The 20,312-nt window shown below is 36.2% G+C and overlaps 1 protein-coding gene across 12 annotated transcripts in view; it reads left to right on the top strand.

Moving 5' to 3' along the window:
• Tenm2 (teneurin transmembrane protein 2) overlaps positions 1–20,312 on the top strand; it is a 1,198,434-nt gene that overhangs the window by 349,368 nt on the left and 828,754 nt on the right. For 7 of the 12 annotated variants that reach the window (XM_048815895.1, XM_048815881.1, XM_048815872.1 and 4 more), the window contains exons 4-5: positions 7,094–7,168; positions 10,508–10,783. In XM_048815895.1, coding sequence (XP_048671852.1) covers positions 7,094–7,168; positions 10,508–10,783 — 351 coding nt within the window. The remainder of the gene's footprint in view (positions 1–7,093; positions 7,169–10,507; positions 10,784–20,312) is intronic. The other 5 variants (XM_048815904.1, XM_048815889.1, XM_048815861.1 and 2 more) reach the window with 1 other exon arrangement.

Below are 20,312 nucleotides of genomic sequence, written 5' to 3'. Positions count from 1 at the left end.
GATGAGAGGTGGGAGGGAAAGGGAGAGAGAAGGGAAATTGCATGGAAATGGAAGGAGACCCTCAGGGTTATACAATAGTACATACAAGAGGAAGTGAGGGGGGAGGGGGGAGGATGGGAAAGGCAGGGGAGCACAACAGACACTAGGATGGCAATTTGTAAATCAATGGATGTGTAACTGATGTGATTCTGCAATCTATGTATGGGGTGAAGGTGGGAGTTCATCACCCACTTGAATCAAAGTGTCGAATATGATATGTCAAGAAATTTGTAATGTTTTGAACAACCCACAATAAAAAATTAAAAAATAAAAAAAAATAAAATAAAAAGCAGTTCAGTATAGTAAATGAAAAATAGTCATAAGAAAAAGAGCACAAAGACATTAAAATATAATAAATTAAAGGGAAAGAACATGAGATCTATTTGATTGGTAAAGAGGATAGAAAGTATGGAAGTGTAAATATTTAAAAAATGCAATGGCTTAGCTTTGTAAAATTAAGACATCATGAATTCATACAAGTTGGAGGTCCAGCGTACATTCAGTAATATTATTATTAGAACTCTAAATAGAGTATAATACTCAAAACATCCTTAAAAAAAGTGTGAGGAGATATGTTGAAAGCCTACAGACAACTAAATGGGATTTTAGAAAATATATTAAACCATAAGAAAGTGGGGATGAGAGAATGGTGGGAAGGAACAAACAGGAAAAATAACAAAATAACAAATCTAAGTACAGCCACATCAATACTCACATGAAATAAAGACAAAGGGACTGTCACACTAAGTAAAAGCCAGAGGTTGTCAGGTTATAGAAATGGCAAGTCCTAATTATAGGCTGGCTACCAAAATATATATATATATATTTGAATTATAAAAACATAGGAAAGTTGGAAGTGAGCCACTGGAAATGGATTTATCATGTTCATCTTTTATGTTAAATGTAGGAATGCTGGCTTCACTGTTTTGTGTGAAGCAAAATAGAATTCAAGCTTTCAAGTATTGAAAAGAATTTCAAGTTGGTAAGAGGTTCTGTTCATCCTGCAGATGTAAAATTCTATGTGCCTCCTAATGGTTTACATAGAAAAATGGGTGGGGGTGATGTGGGGAGGAATAAGAAGAATTAAGGACAATAGTATAAGAGAAAAAAAAACCAAATCGAAATTGCAGATCTGTTACCAATAGAACATCCAGACCAAAAATACCAAAGAGGGAATGGAGAATTTGAATAACACTGTCAATCACCATGGACTAATGGACATTTACAGCATACTCCAAACAAGGACTCCAGGATTACAGGAGTCTGCAAGGGAACATTTCACAGTATATACTATAGCTCATATATAAAACTCCATCCATTATAGATGGAAATCCCAGACTGTTATTCTCTGTCCACTATGTACTTCAATTAGAAATCAGTACGTCAAAAATCTAAACAAGTCCCAGATATAAAGTCACAAATTTAAAACCAACACATAGTTAAAAAACTACATGACTTCATGAGAATTTAGAAAATATTTGGAAATAAATGATTATATATCCAAATTTGTGTGATACAGATAAGGAAGAAAAAAATTTTAGGTTTGTATAATTATTTTAAAAATGAAAGTTATTTTCGTATCAGTGATCTAGACGGGTACCTCAGGAACCCAAAGAGAATGAACAAACAAAACTCAAAGTGAGTGGAAAAGGAGAAAATTAGAAAGGAACATGTCAAAGCTAGTCTGTTGGAAAAAAAAATGATAAAATTGATAAATACCCAACAAGAATAATCAAGAATTAAAGAAAATATGCAAATTCCCAAAGTCAGGAATGAAAGAACGGATATTGGTATAGATCTTACCAATATTCAATGTACAGTATGATAAATTTAAAATAAATTAGATGAAATAACAAAACATGCAAATTCCCTATAAAACTCAAGAATACTAGAAAAACACATCTTGACTTGAAAGTCCTTATTACAGAGAGAATTATTTTTCATTGATTTGATGGTCCAATCTATTGGAAAGATAAAATAATGCCAAATCTATGTGTAGCTATAAAATAGAGTAGAGATGCATAAAGCAAATGTTGATAAAACTGGAGGGAGAAATACCCATCATACTGGGAAACTTCAATACGTATTGTTCAGTTTCTGTTAGGTCAAACAAATGTCATGTTAATGTCAGTGTGCAGAAATACATAGCTTGAGATGCTCACATTAAAAAAGAAGCATGGTCAGGTGCAGTGGTGTAGATCTGTGACACCAGGGACCCAGGAGGCCAAGGCAGGAGGATTGCAGGTTCAAAGCCAGCCTCAGTAACTTAATGAGACCCTAAGGAAATTAGCAAGACATGTCTCAAAATAAATAAATACATAATATAAGTTTCAGAGGCAGAGCCTTGTAAATAAATAAATAAATAAATAAAATGGGCTGGGCATGTAGCTTGGTGGTTAACCATTATTGGGTTCGATCCCAGGTCCTTCCCACCCCACCTCCCTCAAAATACTAGAAAATGAAGCATGGTTGAACACAAAGACAAAGAATCAAATATTAAGGGTGCAGAAAAGAATAAATGAATGAGCTCAAAGAAAGGGATAATTTATATACATAAAGTCAGAAATGGAGAAACTAAAAAATTTATGTAGACAATACATAGGATCAAAAAGGCAGAATTTTGTTTTGTAGAAAGAGAAAAAAAATCCAGTCTAGTAAAAAAGAAACAAAAGGCACAATAAATAATATGAAGAATGAAAATAAAAACATCATTCCATAAATCCAGAAGAAATTTTAAAAACCCAACAATACATGGATAACTTTGTGCCAACCCCTTGGAAACAGATGAAATGATCACACTCCTACTGAAATTCGTTGTTCCCAAACTTTCTAAATTAACTCAAGCGAAAAACAGAAATGGTCAGTAATCTTATAATCAAGAAATAAAGCACTTTCCTTTGTCTGTAAGTGCTGATCATCAGAGTAGCCCTCAGTGTTGCTCTGTGGCATGCAATGTTGTAGGAATTTGTACTTGCTTGATCTCAGTCTATGTGATTCTATGAAGGTAGGTGCTATTTTGTAAAAATGTGTAAAGGGAGACTCAGTGGAAGCAGTTAATTTTAAAATTATTATGGTTGACTTAACCCTTGTTTACACTATTGTTATATACTAAAATACATACTATTTTATAGTACTGTTCTAATTATCTGGACAACTTGACATGAAAACATTTAGGACTGTGCCTGCTATGTTGCAAAGACCTTAGCAGATGTCAGTTAATGCAGTAGTCATTTCTGAAAATTTGGACAGCTAGCCTGATCCCCTAACTTACAACTTTCCTTTTCTTACCTCTGAGTGTAAGTTTCAGAGGCAGAGCCTTGTATGGTCAGTTGAATGCTGTATTTGCATACAGAAACTGATTGGTATCATTTTTAATGCTGGGATTGATCTTTCCAGTCTCAGAATTTCTGACAGCAGAAAGAGTCCCTAGGTAGTGGTTCCTGAATTCATTTCTATTTGTGAACTGCCTGTTGTTCAGAAAAGACCTTGTTGTAACTGCTTTTGGATNGTAAATCAACGGATGTGTAACTGATGTGATTCTGCAATCTATGTATGGGGTGAAGGTGGGAGTTCATAAACCCAACTTGAATCAAAGTGTGGAATATGATATGTCAAGAAATTTGTAATGTTTTGAACAACCAACAATAAAAATAAAAAAATAAAAAATAAAAAAAATAAAATACATAAAAAAAAAAAAAACTGTCCTGCTTTGCTAACCATATTGGTCATTCTGTGATTTGGAGTATGTTTGCTTACATCAGAATGTTTCTAGTTAAACAGATCTTGTAAAAGTCTTCACACATCAGACATTTATATAGATTAAAACAATTAGTCTAAACATTTAGAAACATAAAAGCATTAATATTTTAGTTATAATATATAAAAGAAAATTGTGATTCCTAAAGCATAGTTTTAAAACATAAATATTTGGCTTAAATTTTTATGAATAGTAATGCGTGTACACCACTCTGTAGTTTTAAGCTATGGGATTTTTGCTGAACAGTTTTGTCAACATTTGGGAAAATATTTGAATGTGTAAAAGCAGATGAACTTTAGAAGAGCATTAAGAGAGTTTACGTGAAGAATTTTAGTATATACAAGCATAAAACATTAGAATTTATAAGTAGTTTCCTCAGTAGCTTGCAAAATTGTGATCACTGCATATACAAATACATAGTTGTTTAAATTTGTATGAAAACCATGCTTTAGATAATGTTGGTATTGTTTAAGACTGATTATTTTGTATCACTCATACATATCTACAATTGCTCCACATTTAAATATAAGGTATTCATATTTAATATAGAGTAACAATTTGGCAATACGTTTGATTAATCAAACAAATAAAAATTATATTTTATCACCTATAATTGCCATGTTTTTCTAGAAAATATTCCATTTGACAAAAGCAAAGGCATCAGGTCAAATTACTTCAATTACTTTGATTAAAAGGACTACATTGTAAGATTTGTACCTTTTTCTTAAACACTGTGTAGCAAATTTATAGTCTACATTTATTCCTGGCTTTAAAATGTAGAATCTAACATTTACTCAAGAAAAGTGACCCATGTTTGCTTACAAGAGATTCTCTTTGTTTTAGGATAAATGATCCTGGAAAAAAATTCCCCTAAGAAAGGAATTAATGTTTAAAACAACCAATAATTTATATTAAATAGTGAAAATAATTCATTGCAACTTTATCTTCAAAAACCAAACCTGATATTCAAAAATATATTTTAGTTGATACCTAATACTATTCCAACTGTGCAATATTGTTTTTAAAAGGTAAAGATTAAGAATCTTGGGGTGGGGCATAATACATTTTTTTATAAACTTGTGTGATTATACAATGTTCCATTTTTTGATGAAGTTTTGCATTTTGTAGCATAATTATAGAGGGTCAGTTTTAGCAAAAAATTTTTAAAAAGAAAGAAAAAGAAAAAAAAAGTTATTGGATGGATTCATTAGTTTTCCTAGGGGCTCCTTATGAACCTTCTGTTTACATTATTATTGTTCCTCATTTAAGTTGAGACTTTTACTGTAGGCTGATGCATGGAGGTACCCTGCTGTGAAACTCTGGATCTTAGGTCTTCTGCTTCAGGGGCCTCCTCTGGCACTGGGCCAATGGGACGCTGCAATGTGACTACAGATAGAGGTGGAAGTCCTGGATCAGGTGTGCCTTGCCAGGACAGCAGGGTGAGCAACTGGGGAGGGCTGTCTCCCTGTTGCCTGGGTGGGGTTGGGTGAAACCTCCCAGCCAGGCCACCGCAGATACCTGGGAGAGAGAGGGGAGCCTGCTGACATTGCACTCGAGGCCTCTTCCCACCAGAGAGGTGAAATTTAACCTGCAGCCTCCTCTGACACCCACAGGGAGAGAAAGGAGTGGGGATAGGAGGACAGGATCCCCTCACGGCTGCCTCTAACACGACTGGGAGCAATCGGGAGAGATTCATGACTACTGGGTAAAGATGGATGTTCTGACCCCCCACTTCATTATTTTTAATTCTATCCTGGCACATTTGAAGAGGCGTAAGAGTGGGACCCGTGTTACAGCAACCTGTAGTTTGGGAGTATTTTATCTGCTCTGATTGTTGTCTCCAGTTTGCAATCTTTCCACCACGAAGTCTAGGATTCACGAGGCAAAAGGAAAACCCACAGAGCTCTCCATATAGTTCCTGAGGCCCCAGACCTTACTAGGTCTGCCTTCCTCTTTTTCCCCCTCTCAGGATCTCATGTGGCTTTTATATGTAATGTCCAAGGGTTTTAGCTTTACTGAATGGGAGGAGTAGAGACAAGTGGGATATGTTATCTGCCTCCAGAAACAAGTTTATCAGATTGTCTTTTGAAGTCCTCATCATTATCCAATAACATCATTTCCATTTTCTCTTGTTGAATTGCCTTAATTTTGTTAGATCTTGATTCTGTCACCTTGCTTGTGGTCCTTGTGTTTTTCTACCATCATTTTGTTGACTTTATGAATATATGCATTTTATAAGCTTTGCAGTTGATTTCACATTTGGCACCATTCTCCACTGCTATCAGGAAGAAGTTGGTGACATAGGTATTGATATGGTGACTGCTGCCACTAGTAAGTGAACATGGGTGGATAGGGGTTAATTTTAAAAGTGGTCTTCAGTGACTGAGTGTTGCAACAGCTTTTATGTCCACCTGTAAAATTTCTTGTCAACCTTTCGGGGCCTTAGAGAGTAACATTCAGATAATAGTGTCTTATATTATATTCCACCCATTACTACAGTTTCCTTTATCTTCTTGCCCTTGTAGTAGAAAGTCTGCTCAAATCCTGACATTTTCAGCGCTATTTGTATACCCTGGTATTACCATGATGTGATAATTCTGACTTAGCTACATATGTGCTTCTCCTACTTAAAGGTTATTTCAAAGTGTAAGAAACTGGTAAAAACTTAGAAAATAAAGCCAAGATCACAAGGCACTCACATATCCTTCCTTGGACTTGTGTCCCTAAATAGAATTACTGGGTCAAAGGACAACTTTTGTTATCTCTTGCTAAATTTCTCTCTAAAAATGTTGTGAAGAAGACCTGGATTTTATGTTGAGGTTATAATTGAGGAAAGGCATCCTAAAGTCAAAGAGAATTATCAACAGAGTAACTTTTAAAGACTGGTGTTCGTCTTGACCATCTCACAGTTTTCAGGCATTAGCATTTTCTCCCAACATCTTAACTAAAATTGCATGATGTAATTATCATAGGTTTTGTGTGATCATCATGTATAGAATTATTGACTTGGCCTCTATATCATAATAGGGGCCACATGGGTGACTTACTGGCAGTAGCCATAAAACATATACCTGAAAGTAAATGAATTTGGCACGTCGTCTACATCCACTTTAATCAACAGGGTCAGGGAGGTTGTAGGCAGGTAGAGGGTGAACATGTTCCTTGATACTGAAATACTGTGCCTCCTATGTATCTTTCTGCAAGACAGTAAAGAAGGAAAGAAGTATTGACTGCTTTCCACTAGAAATATTAGCTTGGAGAATCACACAATGACTGGTCTCTCTCTTCCATTCAAAGCTGCCCTGGAGTTTAATAAAGACATAATTACACAAGATGAATTAGAGCAAAATCAGTCTTCTATCAATGAGCAAAGTAAGTGGAAAAAAAATAAGTTGACATAGTATTAAAATTTCCCCCACAGTCTTTTCTATTCTGAGCTCAAGTGTGTGACATGGGGTTTGGTGCTGTTAGATGAACTACCTGAAATACAGTTGTCTAAAATCAATTCAAATAGTAGAATATTTGGAAAACCTGGGTAAGGTCAGAACTGAGGGGCCATAAGAGCTTCCCAATGGAGCAGACTTGCAGTGTCCCCAAGTTTTCACCCCATACTAGATGAATAGTTGGTGGACCAGCTTGAAAGCATTAAAGGCTGGGTCCTCGATGACCTTTCATGGCTCTATGTCCTTATCCTATATAATATTTATTACCTTATAGATTGCACTTTGTTTATGTGATTCTTTGATTAATGTCTCTTTCTCCATTTGACTGTAAATGTCATAGACTGTATTTTTATAATGCTCACAGTTATATCCCCAATGCCTAGCACAGCACTAGGAACAATAAATATTTGTTGAATGATTTAATAAATGATAGACCAGTTTTCCCCCTGTGCTCTGTGCATGGCTCACCAGCTCCATTGTGGGAAGCTAGCAAACCTGAGTGAGGGTTGGCCCAGAGTCAGTTCTGGGAAATTAGAATGGAGTTCTTATATTTTTCTATCAGTGGAGAACAGAAAGATGACCAAATTAGGGATTGTCAGGGGTGGGGGGATGCAGAATTCAGCATTGGGGAGAGATGGTATTGTTTGAAAATGAAGATGAAAAATGGAGGATGAAAATGAGTTTCTAAGATTATGTTTTGAGGAAACGATTTTGGTTTTAGAGAAAAGAAGAAAAAAATACCCTTTTTTATAAGAGAATTTGAACTTGCTCATTTGCTTTCTCCCTGTGAATTTGATGCAGGACCCACAGTTTTCTTTACAATGCTGCTCATTTGTGGCTTGGAATCTAAAGGTGTACTTTTTCTTGGCTAACTTTTAAAATTTCTACATTTTTTTTAACCTGATGAGTGCAAGTTTGTTTCAACAGAAAAATAATCAGGTGAATTTCTTATCATGGAATAAATTTGGAAAACCAAAGGGACACCTGTTCATTCTACGGTTTCCCTTGGCCGAGGCCTACTATTGCCTATTACCAGAGGTACTCAGGTCAGGGACACGTGGTATACTCTGAAAGAGGCACCTTTCCTCAAATAACTGTTTCTTTTATCCCAGAAGGTTTTTGCAACTTGGGCTAGATAATGAGATTAGGAGAAATTGTAAGTAAAGTGTAAGGTACTTAACAAGTACCCACTTTTTTATGTGGAATTATATAGCTAAAAATTATGACCTAAAGAATACAATAAAAAGCATGTTTTTGTTTAAATCATTTTCATCTATGGAAAAGAACTAAAGAAATACACTTCATGAACTCTGAAGATGAGACAATGTTAATACTAATCAACACAACTTTTTTCTAATTCAGAATGAGGAAAGCAGCAGTAGAAAGGCCTCGTAATATCAGTTATATATGAACTTGGTACCTTCTCTTTTATAGCTGATGAGACTGAAATATGAATTTTAGTGCACAATTATGAAACAATACCCGATTAGCAAGAATGCAAACAGGAACAGAGTGCACCAGGCAGAGAATTTCAACCAGCCTGATAAACTATGCGCAGAGAATAAACAGAAACCCTGAGCACTGTGCGGAAGGCACAGGTAGAGGGAGATCACCCTGTGCAGACAGGAGTCTGCTTAGGTTGGCTCTCCAGTGAATAAGACTCTCTCTGTAGAGACAGTTATGAATGGAAGTGGGTTTCCTTCCACTTGCACATTTAAATAAAGGGGAGATCAGCATACAATGAAGACAGAAGTGTAAAATCCTAGAATAAAAGCATGCCTATTAAAATTAAAGTCACACTAAATGTAAACAGTCGTATTGTGCTTCTTAAAATAAAAGCTGAAAAATGTTATGTATGTGGATTTTCATAGAGTATCATTAATATTATTAATTATCATAGATTTCTGTCTCAGGTTTGGAGATGTGAATGATAGAAATGGCCCTAAATTGAAAAAAATATACAGAGGGAGAGGGTCAACACCCAGATTTGGTGTTATTTATAAGATTTTCACCACTCACAGCATGGAAGTGGATTTTTTTTTCACTTTATATGTCATCAAATACAGGGGGCTTCATGATTCCATTCAATTTTCATCAAAACCTTTAAATATCTTTTCATAAAGCTGAATAGTAAAGCACACAACAAAACAGGGCATTGAATGTGCAGAAATATGTTGCTAGGTTAGCTATTGATGGAGACTGCTTGACACCACAGAAAAAGCTCAGGGTCAGGGAATATAGAGGTGAATCCAGGATCTGCCCCTGGCCCAAGTGTGACCTGATATACCTCATTCAACCTCTCTTTGTAGATTGGTGGTAACAACAGTTTCTGGGCTACTATGAGATTTAAATGAGATAAAGTATATGAAGGATCTGGCCAAGTGCCTACTCAGCAGCCCAAGTTTCCAATGCATGCCTGTTTCTTTTGCTTCCCATCAACCTGTGGATTCATCCCTCAGATACACATATTCATTTTTCACAGGGGAAGCCTACTGGTGGTCTTAAATTTTGTTAGCCAAGATAAGTTATTTGATGCCATTTGAAAATAAAAGGACCATTCTTCCTCCTTTAGATGCTGATTTCAGTAACATGTCACATAGATTTATTAAAAATAAAAACTGCTTGGCATATATTGTCACACAAGAGGCACAGTGATGCTTTGAGAAATGTAAGGGGATTAATACCCAGATTTAACAGATAACAAAACAGGCTCACAGAGTTAACAGACTTTCCACCAATGAACCTGTAGTCATTGTAATGCTATGACTGGCTTCCAGCTCTTTCAGCCCTCACTTATATTTATTAGAAGGTTAAAGTTTTATCACACACACACACACACACACACACACACATACCGCATGTGGATTGGATTTAGGTTTTACCACCATCTAAATGGATGACCTTCAATTAAATTCTCTAGCCCTCCGTTTTCTTAAAGATATAAAAATGAGTGAAAGATGCCCAAGAAAATGCTTGGTAGAATAACAGCCATTATGATAAGTACGATGCTTATTTATCTACGTGGTGCTTCTTAGATGACAATGTCAAAATGCCTAAAAATCTTTGAAATGAAAACTGAGTAGTCTGTCATAAGATTGACATTTTTTTTTTTTTACTTGTTGTTTTCAAATTTATCCCAAAATCCTGAAATACGCCTAAGATCTGTTTCCATATACGGTGGCAAATTTGCTTTTTTGTGTAACGATGCATTTAACTTTATAGAACATTACACACATTTTAATCCCTGTCTCTGTCGCTGTCCCTCTAGGAACTAACTTCACCCTTGCAGAACTGGGGATCTGTGAGCCCTCCCCGCACCGAAGTGGCTACTGTTCCGACATGGGGATCCTTCACCAGGGCTACTCCCTGAGCACGGGGTCTGACGCCGACTCTGACACCGAGGGAGGGATGTCTCCCGAACATGCCATCAGATTGTGGGGGAGAGGGATAAAATCCAGGCGCAGTTCCGGCCTGTCCAGTCGTGAAAACTCAGCCCTTACTCTCACTGATTCAGACAACGAAAATAAGTCAGATGATGAGAACGGTAGGTCCACTTCGTAAATACCTTTGAATGTTCCATGCACTGCAGGACGTGGGGCTTGGGATGTATTTTTGTCTTCTAATAAAGAGGCATAACAAAACCATTCATTTTCATTTAAATCGACCTTGTCTTACCCAGTCTGAGCTGGGGGAAATAAGCCAGCAGCCCTCAAGCACACAAGAAATGAGAAGAGAATTAGAAAATCACATTTTGATGATAACATGATATTCAGGTATAGTCAGTGGGTCTTATTAGCAAGTAAATTACATGGCAAAAGAGGCAGCTTGATAAACTATGACCTGTACCTGGAGAATGTCCTCTCTCTACCAGTTTCTAGGTCTTCGTATTGATTTCCCCTTCCCAGAAAATGGCAACCTGGGTTATTTTTTTCATGAAGATCTCTTCAGAATCCTACCTTATCTGAGACTTTCATTTCCAGGCAGCAATGCCTCATATCCGTATTGAAGATCAAACTTAGAACTCATGCTCTGGAGTTTAATAATGACAAATAGGAAGAGGCTTGTCTTCAGAAAACTCTTTGCCGCACTTACTTTTCCCCTTGGTACCTATGTAGGTTAATGGCTTCCCACGTCTTCTATCACAAATCGCTGTTGCCTGTCCATCAGCTTTGTAGGTGGGTTTTAATGAAACTTTGAAAATTAAATTCTTCTGATCATTAAGCAGTAAATATAGGGAAGCCTAAGCAAGTCATTAAAGAGATAAGGTGCTTATTTATAGATTTCCTAGCAACTCAGAATTGTGTTTAGTCAAATACATTTTTTAAAAAGATAAATTGCATTAGGTACAGCTGATTTATGAAGAAAACATCAAATGCTGTGCAGTTTGTTATGAATAGACTGCGTGTTTGTGAAAAGAATTACCATTAAAATGTTTACAAATAGATCAGTTAAGAATGTTTATATAAAATATTATAAACTTCTGCTAGAGCAGCTTTAAGTGTCTTCTTTCATTGAAAAAAAAAAAGAAAAAGAAATTTACAGGCAGACAGCTTGTTGTGAATGCAAAAACATAGCTAAATACCATTTAATCTCAAAACTGTTGAAAATATATCATTTCCTGGGTAAGTCACATAGATTTTAAAAAGATGCCACTTCGTCACATTTAGATTTATTTTTAATTCTGAAATAATTTATTCTCCAGTGGGACAAGGGGCTGAATCTTATGCCTCTGTTCATGTAGCTAATCAAGGTGTACTCTTCAAGGAAAAATCTGCACTCGACTCCTTTGGAATTTTAACAAAATTCTGACACTTGGCACATTGTACAGTCTAAGGTGTTCATTTGATAGGAAATTACTTTTATAAGTTTCCACGAAGGCATACATTGAATTCATTTACGGATGTCTTTTTTCAACTTCAGTGCATGTCAGTTACTATTTAAAGGGAGGCCATTTGACTGCACAATAAATAAAATCACGTGTTATCCAAGAATTTACAGCCCAATCTAAATAAGGCATTTTTAGCAAATCTCCCATGGTTGCATTTTCACATATATACAGGGAACCATGTCTATAGGGCTCTTTGTACATATTTATAGAGTCTGTATCCTCTTCTTTTAAGTTATATCTATCTATAGCTATATAAATATAAATACTTAAAAATTCAACCAGTTATTGAAGCTTTCCAATGAAACCAAAAAACTCTTTCCTTGAATTTTCCTAGAACTGCTATTGATTAGGGCATAAGTGTGTAATTAATCATATATTTGGTAGAACAATAAGAGTTTCTTTTACAGCATATTATTTGAAACATCATATTTGAAAAAATTTTACTTTAAGGGAATCTATGCCAATTCCTACATTTAAATAAGCCCTTAGCTTCAACATCTTGAATATTTTTTTTCCTGTAATGCTAGTTACAACACAATCAGATTTGCCTAAAGAAAAATGTACAATTCTATATATGAGTGCATCTGGCAAAGCCCAAAAAAGGTATTTAAAAGCCAGAGTTCAGGGTAGATGATAGTTATTTTTAAATGTATAGGTACAATGGCTCTTCTTTCCTCTTTTTTACTAATTTTTCATATTTCGCGTATGTAAATTATATACTTAATGCATGTTCTATTCTCATTTTTTGGTCAAATATAAAATAAGACATTTTACATGTCACATCATAAACTCTTTAAGCAGATAAAAAGTGAGATATAAGCAATTCTGCAGGCTGGGTTTTAACTTCAGTAAACTTCTTGCTCTTTCTGTCTGACAAATTCTGTTTAGTTCACAAAGAAATCAATGCTTTTTCACATCGCTGATTTTATGAAGTTTGGGAATGTATTATCATATAGATTGACAGTTGCCCCACTGGTTCCACACCACAGCATGGACACTTACGAAGCCATCATTAATTTCTCACACTTGTACCCAGCAATGGCTTCCTCTGTAATAAACACTGTGTCCTTCAGAAACAAATCAATAACCTTTTAGGTATGCCTCTCTTGAAGAGGAAGTCACAATAATCCATACTTTGAAGAAGCCCTCAACACAGGCTTAGGTTTTAAGGATACATGGTCATAAAGGGATTCTGTGTTTATTTGTTTGGCAGATCGTGATATCTTTCACAGTGTTCATTTAAAAGCTCCCTTAAAAAACTATCCTTGTTGTCTGGGGTTGTGGCTCAGTGGTAAAGTGCTCACCTAGCACATGTGAGGCAGTGGGTTTGATTCTTGGCACCACTTAATAATAAAATAAAGGTTATTGTGTCCACCTACAACTGAAACAAATATTTTTAAAAAAAGCTCTGATTGTGACTTTGCCAAGCATATTCATCAAATGAAGACAGAACTCAGAAACAAACTATTTTTCCTAGAATGCAAAATATTTATTCATTCTTCCAAATCATATAAGAAAATCCCTGACCTTGCTGGTAGTTTTTTTTTTTTTTTCCCAAGATGAATGTTAATTGGGCTTCCTATGTGCTGCTGTGACAAAAATGACCTTCTAGGTAACTTGACAGTCCTGTCACAGTGCATACAAACATGACTTATTTACTTATTTGTTTTTGTAGTATAGATGCTGCAATGTTAATCACCACTCATAGCTCTGCATCTTAACCTCTGTATCTTAACCTGTACCTGGGAAATTAGCCTTGTGCTGGCTTGAGTTGGGTTGCTTTAAATAGATAAAATTCTCAAGTTCAGGTCCTTTAACTCTATCTTGAAGCTAATGATGGCTTGGCTAGAAATGAAAATGAGAGTTAAGAACAGCTAGGCCAAGATTTTGCTCTGTAAAATTCAACTGCATCTGTACAGAGGGCTTTTCCAGGACTTTAAATTAGAATCATGTGCTTTTTTTTTTTTTTCAATAATAAACATTCCATTTAAACTATGTCCTCTTGGAGGCCCTTTGTATCAGCTGACTGAGAAAATGGGGCAGTCACTAATTCACAAGAATAACTAATTGCCTCCTTTAAGATGCAAAAGAGCACACTGTAAAACTCTAGTGTGCATATTCTTGACTCCCTTAGGCAATACCTTCACCTTGGGGACATAAAGATATCTTTGAGATTTTAATTTTTTAATTTTCAGCATAACCCTAGTTTCAGTTATTTTCTTGAAACTGTAGAAAGATAAAAGGACAAAGAAAATAAGCTTGGCCATTGGGATTACAGAAGTTACAGAAAACTCAATCTGGCAGTGGTTAAAGCCTTAAGAAATTTATTCTTCCCCTGTCCTCTCTGTTTCCACCCAAAGTAAATAAGAGCAATATTCATTTTCCTCTACTGTCAGTTGGGAAATTTATAATTCGCATAATGCATTTTGAGGTTGAAAATATAAATGTTGGGTTAATTCCATTGCATTTCCCAAAATGCACTTATGGCACAATCTGGCTGTCAGCACATAATGGATTTGTGTAAAGTGTGTTCGTGGAACACAGGTTCTATTAGATTGTGAGTCCTCTTGGTGGAGTGCTGTACTGTGTTGGTGTCGGTGGTGCTTCAGCACACACAGGTGCTTTGTTCTGCCAACCAAGGTACGTTCATTTTTGCAATAGAAGTTGAGTTTCTTAAGTCTCCCTCCTTTCTCTTCCAAAAGATCCTCAGTAATTCAGCATTCAAGTAGCCCTTAATGAATGTATACCACACCCGATGGATGGTGGGTGTCTGTTTCCACCCCATGCTATTATTCTTGTATCCATGTAAATCTTGTTTGTGCTTCATAATGCACTGCTTTCTTCTCCTCTGTCTCACATTTAAAAATGACAGAAATTGCCTAGAACAGACCCGAAACCATGCTTTTAGCTGCGAACAGAGTCAAAGACTCTGAATTTTGCTCTTAAAAAAATTAACCAGGCACAGTGGTACCCACCTATAATCCCAAAGGTTCCAGAGACTGATGGAAAAGGATGGCCAGTTGAAAACCAGCCTCAGCAACTTAGTGAGGTCCTGTCTCCAAATAAAAAAATAAAGAAATAAAAAGGGCTAGGGATGTGGCTCAGTGGTTAAGTACTCCAATCCCTAGAACCAAAATAAAAGAAAAAAAAAAGAAAAATGAGAAGTTAGGAGGAGTAAGAATAAGTAAAAGAAGTAGCCACAAAATGCATGAATTAATATATGACTATACTATTCAGGTTGATATAGGATAATTTTCCAGTCAAATATCATGGAAAATAATTTTCATGTAACTGAAAGAAAATATTATTTCAATTCCTTAATATTAAAACAAAATGGGGAAAAAAACCCAATAAAATAGAACAAATGTTCAAGGCATTTTGGCAACAATTATTTCACATTGTGTTTTTAAGCCATTTTTGTAAATCTACTTGCATTTTATCTGAAAGAGAAACACAAATAAGAGTGTGAAGTGTGTTACATGGATTGAAAAAAATTAAGGACATGGAACAAAACATCACAGGTCCTCATTCTTGTCTGTTCCTGAACAAAAGGATGTTCTTATTTTAATGAGTGCTTTGGTTCCCTAAAAATCCAGGTAGTAGAGACTATGGAGGAAGCTTGTTTTAGAATTTTATTAATGGGAGTCTGAAATATAGAATTATCACAGTATTAAAACACAGCTGATAAAAAATATAGAACCAGAGGCAAAATTTAAGACTCTCCCATGGACGTGGGGCTGGGTTCACAAGCAAAGAAGTGAAAGGATTGATGTTTTGCAAATAGACCTGAATGAGACTAAAAGTTTTAGTGTTTTTGGCAAATTAAGCAATGCTTACATTAAAGTAGAACCGAGTGCTCGTAGAGGGTGAGACTGTGTGCTTTACTTCAGTACTGCACGTTCCAGATTATAAACTTTAGTGGCATGGTCTTTAGTTATTTATATATTTCTTTCTTTCCTTTGGTGGTTTCTTTCATGTTTGTTAATGCTCCCAGGGGCTATCAAGCAATGGCTCCATTCAATAAATACAATAAATAAAATGAAGCACTAAGCCTTACTTTTGGCAAGGGCAGCCTGATTATTACACATGTAATCTGCAGGCCTTGGGGGAGACATTGGGCTTGGTGGATAATCATTCGGTTTTAAGCTGCTGGGTTCCTGATAGCAGTGCTTTAACTTTCCATTGAGCAGGGGAGGTGGTGAGAGAGGAAGAGGCAAGATGTTTCTGTCAGTTCACGATTGGAAGCCGCTTCTGTCAGAGAACTCCAACTTTTTTTTTTTTTTTTGCTTATTGCTCGGTCTTGTTTTGGGCTCAGTTGTTGTTTGTCAAGGATGGAATTAAATTTATATCAGAGATGGGAAAGATATGCCATGAATCAAGTAGTAGGGTCATAAATAAAATGAGTTAAAGCTAAGATAATATAAATTTTCTACAGACAACTGAATCAGGATGAACCTGCACAGAAAATAATACCCAACTTAACAGGATCTGAGAAGATCATATGAGACATAAGGAGGCATTTCAGTTAGCCATTCTGTAACTGGGACACAGCAAGAGGAAGAGAAAAATTTCAAGTAATAGATTTGTAAATAGGATAGAAATTGCAGAGAGGTAGGTACTATATATATGTTGTGGTATGTATGCGCTAGTGATTTAATTTTGATTGTTATCTAATGCTAGCTGAAAGAATGGCCTAGAAAACTGGTTTGCTGGTTTTCCTAGTCTCAGTTGGAGTGATGTTGAAGGCTTCACACCTCGGGGTAAGAGGTGCATGGGACAGACCTCAGTAACAGAACTTATGAACTATGGCCCATGGGCTAAATTAGCCCCAGGAGTTGTTTTATTTAGGACAGTGTTTACAATTTTTATACTAGTAATATTTTTTAAATGTAAGATTTCATGTTAGAAATTTTTATTTGGGGCTTCTCTCGAAGCATATAACAACTCAGTGGTACTGTTCAGGTTGTCTCTGGCCACCTCTGGGTTCCAGGCAATGGCAGCAGCAGGCCTGGGTAGAATCTTTCACGTCCCTCCAGCCTGCTCTATCAGCGTGAGATCCAGCTGTCCCTGTATGCTCTTCAGTGACCATCCTTGACCTATGCACAAACTTGAAACAAATCAGAAATAATAAATATTGTTCAAAATAGCCAGAATCCAGCAATTTTGTCCTCAGTGGACATGTTAGGAATGATGATGTTAATTCTTTCTTGAGCCTTGGACTCATCTGCCAAATGGGTTTTATATTGCTACACCAAATTTCTAAAATAGTTTTGATGAATTTAGATTCGAATCCTTCCATTAAAATTAAGTCAAAAGAATCAATTTAATATTGAAAGTATTAAGTCATCGTGTTCGTGTGTGGAAGGGGGACAAACAATGATTTGTCATCCCCATCTTCTGAAGTGGATGCCCCGAAGTACTGAAAAATTAAGGTTAGAAATCTTTAACACATTATGCTTCCATCTATTTTACTGTGGAAGTACTAGGCAGACTTTAAGGAAATAGGTGGAGGGAAAACCTCTTTTAAAAACTTGAGCTATTTCAGCTGACTGAGGGAAAACCCCAGAGCTTTTCAAAAGGAATTCTTTTAAAGAAGAAGAAAACGACTTGGTACTAATTACGCTCAGTCTAGCTGTGGCAGGTGTTTATGGAGTCTGTTACAATGAAGTGACAACAAACCGAGGTTTTGAGAGGAAAACACAGTGGTCTGCAAAGACCCCCATCCCCCAAGAAAGAAGGATATGGTGCTGGGCTGATAACACCAAGCTGGAAGAAGTGAAGGTCAGAGTCAGTGTTGCCCAAGCCAAGAAATGCTCTACCGTGATTATGCAGGACACTAACATCAATAAGTGATGCTGTTCTCATGGTGCACTGACCTCCCAGCCTAGGGAAGTGTATGAAAGATAAAAGATGATTGGATTTCAAGTATGTTTACTGATAAAATGGAGCTGAAATTTTTAAGCCAGTGTTCCTTGGAAAAGAATAGGTTCAGAGTTAACTTTGTGGATTTGTATGATATTCTTGCGGGGTGGGGTCTAGAACAGAGCGCTACTGTAGCAATACATCCACTTGTAAGGGGTACAAACTCAATGGAGAGAGAGCTGAGCACTAGAAGAGGATTGGGAGTGTTTCTTTATAGAGCATCTTATGTAAGGAATAAACTGCCATGTATCCACCAATCCAAGAGGACCCTAGAAATGAATTTAAAAAATTGGTTCTTGGAAAATAGCACATATGGGATAAATAGGCATATTTAGTTAAGTGAGCAAAACTCTGCCTTGTTTTATTTAATACTGATAAAAAAGTGAAGCAATTTTAGATAAGGAGGTTCTTTAACATGGGTTATTCTTATTTCACATCTGAAAATATTTAAGGTGTGGCTGCTCATTGTTCTGCATTGTACAAAGCTATCTTATATGTGTTCCTTTGTGAGTGTGTGTGTGTGTGTGTGTGTGTGTGTGTTGTGCATAGTGAGAGAGGTTACCCTGGAAAAAGGGATGTCATGGAGGAAGACAGACATCAAGAAATGTAAATTGACCAAATATCAATGATATAGTAAAGTAAAACATATATGAAAATGTCAAAATGGCATGTGTGTGTGTGTGTGTGTGTGAACGTGCTCATTATACATAATAGTGGGATGCATTGTTACATATTCACACACACATACCATATGTGTGTGTATATGTGTGTGTGTATGTAATTTCAGAGGAGGGAGAATAGAACTGTGCTAACTTCCTTGGGTCATCTTACACTGAGAATCACGTAACCAATGATGCTATCCCATACACATAGGTCAAAGTCTACCCAAAAGGGTCCACTTTCTCTCCAGTCCCATGTGAGAATCCTTGTCTCTGGAGAGTCCTGAATCAATTTGAATCCATCAGAGAAACAGTATTTGACTTGATTTTTTTGCCAAGTAAGTTATAATCTACATCCCTCTGTCCTTTGTGGACCTATCTCTTTTTCTAGAACTTTCTCTCCTTGCCCTGGATCTAGTAAGTTCTGATGACCTTAGTGTGAACTGATGTCTTAAGTATTTCATTCTACTCATTTGAAATTGATAGAATTATGTTTTCAAAACATGGTTTGAGCGTCATGATTCACTAGAATGTGGAACAAGAACTTCTATATATATATTTTTATTCTTTACAATTCCATGTGTATGTGTGATAACATATGTTATTATATGTAAACACACATATATATGATAGATTATATAAAGTGTGTATAACATTGGAAGTATTCCAAAATTTGATGTCCATATAGGTATCTGATAAAATGGTAAATGACTATAGATATATAGATATTTTGTCTCATAGGGGATAAATTCTAAGCATCTGTCTTCCCTGGGAATATTTGGATTATCCAATACTGTGTGGCAACTCATTGGATTGTCTTATTGTTCATGGCCATCTGTGCTGACAATTCTTCCTATTTCTGGGGGTACAATTCCTATTTTCTTCTCTTAGTTCCCTGTGTTGACTTCTATTTCATATACAAATAGATAAAAATATTTACTTTGTTGAAGAAACAGAGCACCTCTGTACATTTACAGATAAATTCTTGTCTGTTCTCAATAAAAAAATAAGAAAATCAACACAAAATATATTACCACTCTGGCATAGTCAGAGCATTTGGAAGAGATTCAGTTTTATTCAGGTTGTAACTGAGGGTCAGGGCTCATTTGAGTGGAAGTATATTAATGGAGATTGAACAAGGCAGCGGGCATGGCGATTAGAGAGTGGGAGGTGGGCGAAGGTGATGATTTTTCAAGGGACACGCTCTTCGAGAAACTTCAGACTTCTTCAGATAAATGGGAACTTAGTTATTTTACTGGACAACACCGGGAATGCATCCCTATATGTGTAGCAGCCAGGGACTAAGAACTTTGCATTTCATCCTGAGGAGTTAAGGTCTGACCAAGTAGGAATTAGAGAACTCCTTAAAGAAGGTTTGATCAGGGACCATGTGTTTTAGGAAGCAGAGGATTAAAACACAACACACACACACACACACACACATACACACAATTTACCCAAATTAGAAGCAGTGTTACTACAAAAGGAAGCAATCACCCAGATAAAAGGACTCCGGAACCCCCTCAATGGCAATGAGTGCACCTGCTTCTTGGCATTTGAGTCAGAGACAGTCACCCCAGCCTAGCAAGTAGATGCTGGATATT

This window comes from Marmota marmota, unplaced genomic scaffold (assembly GCF_001458135.2).
Source record: "Marmota marmota marmota unplaced genomic scaffold, marMar, whole genome shotgun sequence".
Classification (NCBI taxonomy): Eukaryota; Metazoa; Chordata; class Mammalia; order Rodentia; family Sciuridae; genus Marmota; species Marmota marmota.
The sequence above is the reverse complement of the archived record's forward strand: the minus strand, read 5'-3'. Positions and strand labels throughout refer to the sequence as shown.